This window comes from Dichotomopilus funicola (genome assembly GCF_033296635.1).
Source record: "Dichotomopilus funicola strain CBS 141.50 unplaced genomic scaffold C8A04scaffold_28, whole genome shotgun sequence".
Taxonomy (NCBI): domain Eukaryota; kingdom Fungi; phylum Ascomycota; class Sordariomycetes; order Sordariales; family Chaetomiaceae; genus Dichotomopilus; species Dichotomopilus funicola.
The window spans coordinates 184950-197814 of record NW_026944049.1 but is presented as its reverse complement, the minus strand read 5'-3'; the positions used below and the strand labels follow the sequence as shown (position 1 = coordinate 197814).

Genomic DNA, 12865 nt, shown 5'->3' with positions numbered 1-12865 from the left:
GGTACCTGGCTGCGACAAGCGCCCCGCACTGTCAAAGGCACCCGAAAATGGCGGCCCTGCCCTGCCCTGCCAAATTCGGCGGTCAGAACAGCAAATTCCATACTTAATCTATAATGGAGAACTTGGTGTTAGATCTCCTGGGAATAGCGTCCTTCTTAATCGGGCATAGCGTTCTGTTAGATCCCGTCCCCGCACGTTCCCGCAACTAAGAATGTAGGAGATAGGATCTAATCTGAGAGTTATGAACATCGCCTTTCCTGCCCCGTTATTTCGTCTTGAGAACAACCTGAGCCTTCTCCAATACCTTAACAACCTGATCCCCGGCCAGCGGTTGTTTAATCAGAGCACCAAACAACATATATGCGACCTTGTCACTCTTCTCGCTGTTGTTCCCGCCCTCCACTGCCACCGACTCCGCCTTGTCCTCGCAGGCGGAGAGTAAAACGATCCCGTTGGGATCCATCGTCTCGACCACGTATCGATTTTTGGACTTGCGCATCAACATTCTCAGCTTGAAAGCATCTTTACACAACTCCAAGATGTTGGCGCGGAGAGCATCTTCTTCCGATGGCCGGGTATGCGTGGAAAGAAGGGGTGCCAGGATGGCGAAGATGTCTCGTGCGGCAACCGCACTGTTCATCTCCTCAATTCCAGCCACCTCCACGCATTTGATGGTTGAAATGATCCAGTCACTGATGAGTATGTCGCTGACTATAATTCGACCGTGCCTGTTAGTTGTCGGTGTTCCTTTCTGCGAGTGGGACTTGTCCCTGGGGAGCAGGTCGGGGAGAGTGGGGGAGTAGGAAACAAATCCTTTAGGAATTGGAGTGCTTACCACCACGTTCTTTGAGCATGGATTCGAATCGCCGGAGCCCAGGCTCGACCGGCCCTTTCGTGTCCCCGTCCGATGTATGAACTTCTAGCAGCCCGAAGCACTTGGAATTCAGGATTTGGGCGTACAGCTCGTTGAAGATCTTGGCACGCAGACGAAGTCGCCGATCTGCGACACCAAGCATCCCCCAGGCAGCCGACGCGTAAAATTTCTTCACAGATGGCGCGGCCGCTTCTAGTGTAGCCGAGAGAAGAGGGTCGGTATCGACCGCGTAAGCCGAACTGCGCGAAATTTTTTGGACATTTTGCCGCATGTTCAGGAACCCCTGGAGGATGTCGTTGTCGCTGATTTCTTGGACGCCGGCCTGGTCGAGGATTATGGTTCGAAACATGGCTTCCTTCCCACGGAGCTTCTTCACCTCCTCTTGGCTCTCATGGAGTTGCCCCTCCATGCCGGCCATCCTGCGCCGGACAGTCTGCAGCTCCCGGCGGGCCTCGTCCAGTTCACGCTGGAGCTCATTGTTGCGGTTGTTCAACACATTGCTTTCGTCTTCAAGTTCTGCGAGCCGGGCAGCGTTGGCGTCAGGTGGCGGGACTGGTTTGTGCTGGCGATAGGGAGCGAAGGGGCGCTGGGTACACACTGTGAACCAACTGCGCCAACTACTCCCCTCCGGGGCCTCAACCCTAACCATCCCCTCCAAAACCTGGTCAGGGACAGCGGCAACCTGCTGCGCCAAGCGGTTCAGTCCGTACTGGATGCCGGCCATGTCCTGGATGACTTTGGCTTGGAATTGGGTTAGGAGTGACTCCTGGCCCCGGTAATCGCTGCTGATTTCAGCAGGGGCGCCCTGAGACGGAAGGTCTATCATTTGGTCATATCCGTCCATCGTGTCGCTGTGTCTTCGACGACGAACACGGACTGTCGTGGGCCTGAGAATCGTGGGACGTGGTGGCACCGGTGGACGTCCACGCTCATGCAGACGGTGGCGAGACTCGTCTCGGCTCATCGTGAAGACCAGCCAAGTTGGTGAGAAAGGAGGGCGGAAAGTCTCGAGCGATGCCTGGTCCAAGAGAAGAGCCGCCCTCGGCTGGTGATTCTGGCATCTGAGCACTGAGCTATCCCCCCCCTGGACGGCCCGGTTAGGGACACTCTATTCTCCTTTAGCGCCCGAAAGTTGAGCCGGGCTCAGCTGGATGTCAAAACCGACCCGTCTAAATCGACTGTGTGGCCGTCTATTTTGACGGAGTACAAAAGTACATCAGTTCCAAATACGGCAAGGTCGCGACCCACCGACTCTCAATCAAAGTCCTCCCTACCGTCTACCAAAACCAAGATATATTACAACGAGGCGGCCGTTATAATAGGATATATAAGTACCTTTAAATATAGGTCTAGCTACCTCTGGTCAATAGCAGTGTGATTCTTGAGTTACATGTTACGATTCTTGGTTGTTTGGGCAGATGGTTAGAGGTTAGGGGATACTTTGATCAATGCTCCAGAGTACAGTCGTGATCAACTTGCCTTCTTGCCAGATTCGTCATATCGATAGTCAGCGGGTCGCGACCTTGCCGTATTTGGAACTGATGTACTTTTGTACTCCGTCAAAATAGACGGCCACACAGTCGATTTAGACGGGTCGGTCAGAACGGCTGCACGCGTCCCGCCCAGACATATCCCGTCTCGATAAGCGCTGCTGGCATGCATCGCATCGCCGCGCCCTACCCTACAACCAACGCCAGGCACCAATAGAAAACCGAAATACTCGCGGCTTGACACTCCCCGGGGCTCAGCTGTAGGGCCGAACAACTGCAGGGGCCTGGTTCTTACCCTACACGCCCTGGGAAACGGCGTCAAACATGCACAGTTTACACGTTTCAAGTTAGCCGGGGCGACGTTGAACTGAGATGACTGCTTCAGGAAGCCCAAAGTGTGAGAGGGTAGGTAATGTTACAGTATCCTGGACTTGCAGACCACATGTACAAGAACCAGATGCCCAGTACCAAGAACCACTTGAATACCAATCAGACCCAGAGCCTCGTCTCGCCTTTGGATCAGAGCGTCGTGCCTGCAAATTTGACAAGGCTTTGCGTGAAAGAGTTTGGTTCTGCGAGTGGTTTGCCTCGATCCCTCGACGATTTTGCCTCAATAAACCCCCAGTCCTCCACCACTTCCCTCACCCCAACTCCTCGTCGTCAACGTGGACGTAACGCGCGGACACTTTGCATGTGGACACAGAATGCCGAAAAATCAGCGGACCCCTAAACCTGACGATCTCGCTGCGCTGCTGGATGAAATGTTTCACGATATGGAGACGGACGCGCCCACGGCCTACGAATCCGATGAGAAGCTCATCATCGCCCTTGACTTTGGCACCACGTTTTCTGGGATCGCTTACTGCTTCGCCAACCAGCGAGATACCAAGGTCGTCGCCATTCTCGACTGGCCCGGTGCCGAAGGAGAATCCGCCCCTAAGATCCCCACCCTCATCAACTACAGCGATGCCGACGGGGGGGGTTTTGCGTGGGGAGCGTCGGTGAACCGTATGCAGGACAACATCGTCGGCGTCAAGCTGCTGCTCGACCCGAAGCAGGAACGTCCCCTGTACCTCCCAACCACCAACGTCAAACGGACCATCAAGAGCCTCCCCAAAGCCCCCGTCGAGATTGCCGCTGATTTCATTGGTGCCGTGTACCGCCATGCCCTGGGCGAGATCTCCAAGGTGGTCCCCCACGACTATTTCAAGATCTGTCAGAAGCACTTCGTCCTGTCTGTCCCCGCCGTCTGGTCGGACGCGGCCAAGAACGCGACGCTGCAGGCCGCCAAGATCGCGGGCATCTTCCCCGTCACCCTGATCAAGGAGCCCGAGGCCGCCGCCCTATACACCATGCACTCTCTCGACTTCTCGCTCAACATCGGAGACGCGTTCGTGGTCTGCGACGCCGGCGGCGGCACCGTCGATCTCATTTCCTACGAAGTCGTCGGGCTCAGCCCGAGCCTTCAGGTCAAGGAGCTCGTCCCAGGCACAGGTAAGATGTCTCCTTCTCCGTCCTGCGCTTATTTGTATTCCTTTGTCTTGCCCTTTTAACCACCCCCCTCCTCCCCCTCCTCCCCTCCCCTTCTTCTCGAACCAGGAGCTAAGTCGCATTAATTTACCGTAGGTGGCATGGCTGGATCCCTCGGCTTGAACCAGCGCTTTGCCGAAGCGGTGAAGAATCTTGTCGGCGACGACCAATTCGCCAAGCTTCGCAAGACCAAGGGCTTCTTGCTTGCTGCAAAAAGCTTCGACCGAGAAGTTAAGCGGGCGTTCAAGGGCGATCCGGACGAGGAGTACTTTGTCAATTTCCCGATGGCTTCCTTGGACGATGACCCTGATCTCGGGCTTGAAGCCAACTGCTGGAGGGTGACGGGGTAAGTTTGATGAATGTTGATCTGAAGTGGATGCCTTGCTAATGGCTTGAGTAGAACCGATTTAAAAGCTATATTTGCTCCCCTCATCACCGACATCCTCCGCTTAATTGATGATCAAGTCAAGTCGGTTATGATCAAGCGCCCTGGCGGCGGTGTTACGGTAGGCCTTCGCCTTCCACATTTTTTCGGGGCTAAAAAGACCGTACTGACCCAACATTCAGGGAATTTTCCTGGTCGGAGGTTTCGGTAGCAGCCAGTATCTCAAGGCGTGCATCGAGAGAGAACATCCCGACATCCAGGTGCTCCAGCCGACAGATTCGTGGGCGGCCATTGTCAAGTAAGTGCAAAGAGCATCATGAACAGAAGCGCAGAAGGGGATGGAAGGCTGACACGTTAATAGGGGAGCGGCCCTAAGCAAGCTGCCAAAACAAGCGACTATTGTTGCTACCTCAGCCCCGAAACATTACGGTGTTGAAGCCTGGATAATCTACGACCCCGTATTGGATAAGGATGTCCCAAGCGGGATCCGACGGGACGGGACCAAGAGAGCTCTAAATGTATACGATACCCCATCCATTTGTTCACTCCTCACTTTCTCCCGCGCAGGCTTTGCCAGTGGCTAACCGACGGGGCTCGTATGACTGGCAGATGACGTGGTTCATCAACATGGGTGACGATATCCAGCGCAATCAAGAGATCAAGTTGCCTTTCTACCGGATCATCGACGAAGATTATACACCCAACGATCTCATTTTCCGCGACACGCTGTATGAGTGTGCCGACCGGTATGCCCAGCTCCCAAACCCTGGTTTCCCTGTCCCCCGGCCGGATCCGCTAACATCAAGTCCCATACACAGGCAGGCACCGAGACATCAGAGCAAAGGGAACAAGATCCGTCCCAACTGTAAGGTGACCGCCGACTTGCGCTCTCTGTCGAGCAAACAATTCAGGAAGGGAGTTGACGAGGAGGGAAAACCATAGTAAGCCCCCCCCCCCCAACATCTCCCTACCTTCTCTCTTCTCTCCGTCCTTTCGTTCCTTATTTGCTGGACAGTTTTGCTCACCGACTGCAGTTACGAGATCAGCTATGATCTTGTGGTCACGCTCAAGTCTGCGCTAATGACCTTCTCGCTCGAGGTGGACGGTGTATCGATGGGGAGTGTCCAAGCGAAGTTCAGCTGACGTGTCGAGTTCTTGTACGTAATATCAACACGAAGAGGTACCAGTGCCAGTAAACCTGAAATCATGACTCCCTGGAACGAACTCGATTACAAGGATTCGCGCCTCCCGAAATACACAGCTTTCTATGATGATATCAGAGACCTGGCTGTGACACAGCCCGCCGCGCTGTCAAGACACCTGAAAATGGCGGCACGGCCCAGCCAAATCCGGCATCAAGAACATCAAGCTCTGTACTTAGTATGTATATGGACACCGCACTCCATACTAGCTTACTCCCTTTGTACGGTACGTAGGTACCTAGTCCTGTTGGTGGTCTTCAGCAGCATCAACATCCCTTCCCCCCCATCCCAAGAGAAAAGAAGCGCAAGAATCAAAGGAACCAGAGAAAAGAAAAAGGAGAAAAGAACCTGGAAGTCAAAAATACTTCCTTCAGGTTTCATGGGCGGAGGTAATCAAGTTATTTATGAGGTTTCTTATAAAGACTGAAGCCGGGAAGGGAAAGCTATCACCTGATCCCTAATCAACTTGTTTACGAAAGAATAAAAGCCAAGAAAGCAGAAAGACTAAGAAAGAAGAAGATCAAGCTCGATTCGCAGTTCATTGCCCGGGTTCCCAACATGCAGACAAATTGATGGCCACCAGCAGCGCCTAGCTTCCCTCCAGGCGCACCTCGAACCCCCGTCCCACCGTCACGGCCAGCCCACCAGCCCAGGAAGAAATGGTGGGAACCCTGACCAAGTGCTGGATTCTTGGGGTATGAGAATGCGGGATGGTTCGACCAGTGCCAGATGTCCCGCAGGAGAGCCCTAAATAGGTACCCAGTTCCTACTTTCCTCTAACAGATCTTTCTGTGATCCGTCCGATGAAGTCTAAGCCAAAGAGCATCATGAGCCAGGAGACGGCCATGTGTCGAGGGATTCTTCTTTGTAGTCGGTGGCATCTGCTGACCGGCCGGGCCACCACAATGTTTTTCTCTGTCTCGTCAGGACTCCTCCGTCGACGCTCTCCTCAACATATTTCGGAGTTTTAGCAAGCACACACTTTGTATGTACAAACCCGTAACATAAACACAAGTCTTCATGCTATTAGCTTCGACGCTTCCCAGTCTTCATCAATTTCGACTTAGATTGGAACTCACGAGGGGCTGGCGCCAAGGGTAGGACTTGGGGTTCAGTTACCTGCGACATTCAGCTCACGTTCACGATGGCACCGACAAGGCGAATCCAATATTCTGAGACCTTGACTGCACCGAGCCCTAGTAAATCTGAAGCAAAATTTGGCAATGTACATCCATTTCATCGTAATGTAAGCACCATGCAGAGACATCGACATCAGCAACCGCAGGTACAGTACCTCCATGGGTATGAGTCCAACAGCTTGGAGGGCTGTACTTCTCCTCGCACAGCTATCAAGTTCCAACAATCAACTGGCGCAGCTATTTCCGCTCCGTCTCGCAAGCGCGCCCGCACGCGTGACAGACAAACTGGTGACGCGCCTGCTCGACCCGGACAAGACACCAGCTGCATCGCCACCAACCGCCAAGCATGACACACGGCGCGCGGGTCTTCCACCAGGTCCTATCACCACCGCGCCCGCCCGGGCGGCGGAGAACATCCTCTCTGTGGTAGATCCGGAGGTGGTCACGGAAGTGATCCTTGCCAAAGAAAGGGTTGATGCAGCGACTGCAGTCCTGGTAGTCGCAGTAATACCTCTCTGTCCCCTGCGCTTCTCGTAAAAGTCTAACGGCGCGGCTGGCGGAGGGCATGCTGGCAGATGTTACCTTGGGTCAGTAGGTATGTGCTTACACATGGAGAAACTGCAGGACTCGGGCAAAATTACTCAGCCGGCATTGCTGCAGGTTCTGGATCAGAGCCCGAGGTCTCGCCCTAGCTGCTTAAGCTGGTTCTGTCGTCCTCCCTGGCATCGGCTTCCAGGCGTGATTGTAGGCTGCGGAGGACTACTCCAATAACACAGATTGGCTGACTCCGAGCGCCTCCGCCCTGCGGGAACGAACCTGGAGTTGATATGCAGCGTCCCTTAAAAACATGGCCGGCTCAGGGTTCGGGGGGTCCTGGTCGCAGAAATGGCGGTAAAGCGCTGCGTAGAGTAGGGCCCGTATCACTGCGCTGGGCGACGCTTCGCCTTGGGCCCGTGTCTACCTTCTTTCAATCTCCTCGGACGTAATGGTGTTGGGCCTGTATACATATCTGCTATTCTCGTGTCCTTCCATAATCTTACGGCGCGCGTCGTCGATGGCATTCTCCGCTGCCTCGCCGATGTTGTTGAATGAGGCTTGGAAGAGTTGGACAGGAGGCAGCACAGGGGACAAGATCTCATCGCCAAGGGCAGACAATGGAATGGCCCCATCGTCGGAACCTGTGACAGTCAGGCTGTCATCCCCCGTGAAGTCGGTCGTAGGCGCGGCTCCGAGTTGTGACTCGGAATAGACCGTGCTCTCATCATATTCATAAGACGCTTCCGTGCCGATCCCCCAGCGCTCATCAAATGCCGGACCAGGGTACTCTGGACCATAGTAATCTAGATAATCCGAAGCTCGACCATAGGAAACTAGACCAGAGTGTGCGACGTGCCAGGCTGCAGGACACAAGGCACGTAAGTGTAAGCTGGTGTCACGAGCGCTTTGCGCTACCCGGACAGTGTCAACATACGTGTATCCTCGAACTGCGCAGGAGATCTGGTCGGCGAGTCGGTAAGACCCACGAACAAGTCCTCCGCCGGCATCGTGTTTCCTATATTGTCGGCGGACGTACCACACTTGTTCAGACCTTGACGACGCCAGTTGGGCAGAAAGACTGAAAGAGGGGCTGCGGTGGTGAGGGAAAGAAGACTTCGGCGGGGTGGAAGGTCAAAGAAAACCCTCAGCTGGCTGGTCGTACAAAACTGTCCTGCCAGTGCCGTGCGAGAGCTTTGATTCCTCGGCATTGCATGTTCGCACGAGAAAGCGGTAGGCGGGGTCCTTCACTTAATGGCGAGCATGTGAAGGCCAATGAACGATGGGAGGCTTAGTACCAAGTTACACATTCATTAATTAAACCTAATGCCCGGCAACTTTTTGCGGATGACTGTGAGACGCTTCACAGAGTCTGGAAGGAGCTCCTAGAGAAAACCACCCTGCCGGATAATACAACAAGTACGGATAGCCGGGTGCTTGAATGGATTCGGGAGTTAGACAACAGGATTAGATACCCGGAGGACTGGGTTGTCTCGAGGCTTGCCTATATACAGCTAACACGTATACTGGCCGCTTTTAGAAAGAAGATATAGGACGACTGTCGACATGGACTCCTCGTTGGGGAGCGTAGTCAACGGGATGCTACAATAGCTATTGATATCTACCTTCGTGCTACAGGAACCGCCAACAGAGGGGAAGGGTCCAAATTTATATCTCTCGGAAAGCGCTGGACTGCTCTTGTAAGAAGGTATCTGCTGCTGCTGGTAACCTTTACAGATGTTGCAGAAAGGATAATGTATGTCCGATCTTACCGGTTTTCTACCCTTCTAGATCACTTATATTTCGAAACCAGAAAACGCGTATGCCGAACCAGGGGCTCGAAGCCCTTGCCGAAGAGATCTCTCGTGTCTGTCCCACTGCCTTGCTTGTCGCTTCGGATTATCTAGCGAAAGATGTAGAGTTGGCTGAGAGATCGGGCCCTGTATACGATTCGCAACGAACACAAGATATACTACTGTAAGTGAGAAAGATACTGGCCTGACTAGAATTGGGAACAGGCTTTTGAATAGCATATCGACTAGGCCGGCAAAGCGGTCTCCCGGCTCACGCTAGAGACTGCTGGCAAGAAGCAAGTCGTGTCCTCTAATCGCGACTTCAGGATTTGCAATAAGTGAGCTAAATGTGCATTCCATTATGCCGACTTGCAACTGCCCCTTTCCCGAAGAAACTGTCTGGACTGGCCCAACAACGCCGCCCCCCGGGGGCGTGTTAACTATCTCGAGCCACGCAAACTTCAGGTTTGAAATTCACTGTCCTCTTCAGAACCAACATCATCAGATACGGTTCCTCCTCAAAATTATCATCATTGCCAGCCCTAGCAGCGGCACAACGGCGCCCACAAGACATTGGGCTGCCTCTGTGCCCTGGTATACCCCTCGGGCAGATGTACACCTTTCTGATGGCCCATTGTGAGTGATACTCCACCGTCACGCCTGAGGGTACTTTCAAGTAGGCCCAAAAAGAGTAGTCGTCATCGTACTGGTCGGCGGTGTGTGCTACCTGCACTGCGTCCAAATATCGCTTCCGCTCGAGCCAGTCCTCAAGTTGGGGAATCTGGAAATATCGGGCCTCTTCCAGGAGGGAGACATAAAGGTGGTAGTCGTGCCCCTTGACGATGTCGAAGAACAAGGGAAAGATACCTCGGCACAGATAACGCAGGATGTGCTCGAAGAGGGCAGGGTCAGCGTCGATGAAGTAGGAGCCGTCGTCGAGGGCATTGTCCCATCGGCTGGATAGAAGGGCCGCAAAGAAGGCGCTCCCCTCGGTCAGGGTGTCTTTCGTGGTGGTGAAGTAGCGCTCGCCAACTTAGAGGTGAATCAGTGCTTCAGTAGCCAGTTCGGCGTGCTGGAGGGAGTCGGACGCCTCGCTGTGGTCGGACGTACCGGCCATGGTAACAATGAATTGACAAATTTTCTCGAGGGTGAAGCAACTTGAGACTAGCTGCGATGACGGTGACATGGAGGTCAGGTTCAAGTTGCGCGAGGCCACGACACTTTTGTGCAACAACGTTATCTTTCTGACCAAGCCGTTGGGTGAAGTCTGTACGGCCAGTGAACATTGAAACCAGATCATTATCTTGTTGTGAACCTTTTGACTTCACCGGATCACAACCCTTTTGTCATACCTTCAGTGAACCCTTTCAGAGTGTGGTTGAGAGACGATCCGTCACAGGTAGAGGAGGTAAGGGTTGTAGCGTTAGGTCCCCTAATGAATTTCAGGTACTGAGTACTTGGCTATAACCAAGCGCCCCGCACTGTTTGGACCCCCGAAAATAGCGGCCCTGCCCTGCTAAATTCGGCGGCCGGAATGGCAAGTTCTATACTTAATCTGTATAATTATCAGTAATTATGAGCGAGCGAAAGCCAAGAGTAACTCAATAACCCTAACCCTGCAGTGACATCACACCCAAAACTTGTCGCTGACGCCTGGCTTCCTCTGCTGCCTCAAACTTGGTTCTCAACAACCCAATCAACGGCGTCAACGCGTTCATTCCCCTTGTCCGTGACTCAATTCGAAGGACTCCTTCTGAGTTTCCTCGATTTCATCACAACTTTTCCGATGCAAATCACGCCGCCGGTTTCTCTCATTTCTCCGCATAAAGCAATTCTCAATTCGCTCTTACGTTGAGCTTGAAGCTTTGAGATATCGCGATCAACCTACAGTCGGCAAATCATCAAAGTTCATTGCACTCATATCAGCGAGCAACTGAGCGCCAAACGCCCTTAAACCTCCGCTGGCTCAACCTCCCGCCCCACGCGGCAAAGCTCAAAACTCCCAACAAACACTTGACGTGTTTGTTGTAATTGCCAGAATACTGCCAGATTGTTCAATTGTCTTTCACAATGGCTGGCTACGCCTGGCGCCTTTTACCGGCGACCGCCCCCGGGCTGCCCACCCTCCTCGCATCCGCCTGCTTCAACGCCGACTCCTACACCCTCCACCTGACTGACCTCGCCAATGTCTGGGCCGAGAGCATGGACCGACGGCCCATTATCAAACGCGGCATGGTCGAGGACACGAGCATCGATCCCAGCGACGGACCCGACCAAATCCGCAAAATGCTCGAACTACTCCGGGCCGCCTTCGATAGCAGCGACCCGGAGCACGGCAACACCTCCCTCACCTTGGCACCGGGTGATGGTGCCGATGCATTAGTCATCCATGTCACCTGCCAGCTGCCCAAGCCGTTGAAGCCCTTCAAGTGGCCGATGCACCTCGCGAAGGGCTCGCAATCGGCTCTGACGTCTCAACTCGTGCTCCCGTTGATTCAGGCTCATGAAGCTCGCACGAGAGAGATTGACCAGCTCGTGGGGCTCTTGAGAGAAAAAGATGCCGTGATCAACAGGCTGGTGGACAAACTCGAGGCCACGGGGACAGGCCTGGACCATGTATTCAATGCACTCTCTGGGAAACGGAACGTTAGCAGGGCTACCGCTGGCGATAGGGTGAAGGGGTTGGGCACCTTCTCGGAATCCGAGTTTCGGAATAAAGCTGCTGAACTGCGGCCCATTTCGAAGACTTCCGATGTATCGGCTTTGCTCGGGTCTGCCTTTGGCGCGCCTGGGTTGCGATACAAGCCGGGCACGGACTTGGAAGAATCTACCGAGCTCAACAACTGGTGGACAAAACTGGGCAAAGGGAGGAGCGTGGTGTTGTCGGAACGTACATCCCAAGAGGAATCCAACTCCGCACCTCTACCCCCGTCAGAACCCGAGCCGAGTAAGGAAGACGACGATGACTTCCAGGTCCAGGCTACTCCACCCGGGGCCAGATCCACGCGTAAACGGGGCAGCCCCTCGAAACTAGCACCCCCGGTGGATGACGACGAGACGTCCGATGGGGAGGACGCCAATGATGCCACGCCTCCGTCTCCTCCTCCCGCAAAGTCAAAGCCTGCCTCGGGATCCAAACTTGGCGCTATCGGACGGACTCGACGGGCATCCCCGTCTCCTCCACCGCCACCTCCGCCGCAGTCTGATACCCAATCCGAAACCGCTTCCGAAGCCGACGACGAAAATCTAGAAGATGCTCCTCCTCCTCCATCCCCGAAACCAGGCCCCAAACGCGGCGGTCTCGGGCGTATCGGCGGCAAACCCAAACCACAGGAGGCCACAAAGGGAAACACACGCTCAGCTTCGCCATCTATTGCAGCCCAAGAGGACGATGACGGACCCCCGAGCCAGCTTCCCCGACGCCACAAGCTCGGCACAATCGGCAGCAAAAAAGGCGCGGAGGCCTCCCTGAGCTCTGGACCCTCCTCCACTAGCGATGATACCCGAGGGAGGAGCAAGACTCCAGCTGCATCTGCGGGACAAAAGGCGGCTGCCAAGGCTGCGAGAGAGACGTCCCAGGAGCGGGCAGACCGGAAGAGAGCGGAATTACAGCGGGAGATGGAGAAGAGGGCTGCAGCTGGGCCGGCGAAAAAGAAGAGGAAGTTTTAGTTGGGCAGTCTACAAATCGGATCTTGTTTGTAATTACCGCGGGAGTCGGGAGTAGGTTTCGAATGTATGATGGAATAGTTCAATCATTCCATCCCCCAGATTCCGTTCCCACCTGCATGGCTTCGTCGATGTCGATGTCCTGCCTCATTCAGCCAACTCACATTTCCCACTTCAACGCCCGCATATGAGACTCAACCCCTTAATCCCACACCCCTCTTCTCTGATCCCGCACAAAGCCTCAACACCGCA

At 54.3% G+C, this 12865-nt stretch overlaps 5 protein-coding genes across 5 annotated transcripts; 2 read left to right on the top strand and 3 right to left on the bottom strand.

Annotated features, from left to right (window-relative positions):
* Positions 1–265: 265 nt before the first annotated feature.
* C8A04DRAFT_11869 (uncharacterized protein) lies at positions 266–1838 on the bottom strand (the record flags this gene model as incomplete). Its single annotated transcript, XM_062777125.1, has 2 exons — positions 266–711; positions 836–1838. 2 exons carry the CDS (start codon positions 1836–1838, stop codon positions 266–268), a joined length of 1449 nt encoding a protein of 482 aa, XP_062637345.1.
* Positions 1839–3137: 1299 nt separating this feature from the next.
* C8A04DRAFT_37007 (actin-like ATPase domain-containing protein) lies at positions 3138–5422 on the top strand (the record flags this gene model as incomplete). Its single annotated transcript, XM_062783736.1, has 8 exons — positions 3138–3858; positions 3991–4240; positions 4295–4358; positions 4462–4577; positions 4641–4797; positions 4889–5056; positions 5117–5220; positions 5314–5422. The coding sequence occupies 8 exons, from the start codon at positions 3138–3140 to the stop codon at positions 5420–5422; spliced, it is 1689 nt and encodes a 562-aa protein (XP_062637344.1).
* Positions 5423–6857: 1435 nt separating this feature from the next.
* On the bottom strand, positions 6858–7187 carry C8A04DRAFT_11853 (uncharacterized protein; the record flags this gene model as incomplete). The annotated part of the gene is made up of 1 exon (XM_062777120.1): positions 6858–7187. The coding sequence occupies one exon, from the start codon at positions 7185–7187 to the stop codon at positions 6858–6860; it is 330 nt and encodes a 109-aa protein (XP_062637343.1).
* Positions 7188–9383: 2196 nt separating this feature from the next.
* On the bottom strand, positions 9384–9980 carry C8A04DRAFT_11940 (uncharacterized protein; the record flags this gene model as incomplete). Its single annotated transcript, XM_062777155.1, has 1 exon — positions 9384–9980. A coding segment is annotated over one exon (597 nt), but the record flags the coding sequence as incomplete, so codon positions are not given.
* A 1037-nt stretch (positions 9981–11017) lies between these two features.
* C8A04DRAFT_37006 (XRCC4-like factor-domain-containing protein) lies at positions 11018–12616 on the top strand (the record flags this gene model as incomplete). Its single annotated transcript, XM_062783735.1, has 1 exon — positions 11018–12616. One exon carries the CDS (start codon positions 11018–11020, stop codon positions 12614–12616), a length of 1599 nt encoding a protein of 532 aa, XP_062637341.1.
* Between the last annotated feature and the right edge of the window lie 249 nt (positions 12617–12865).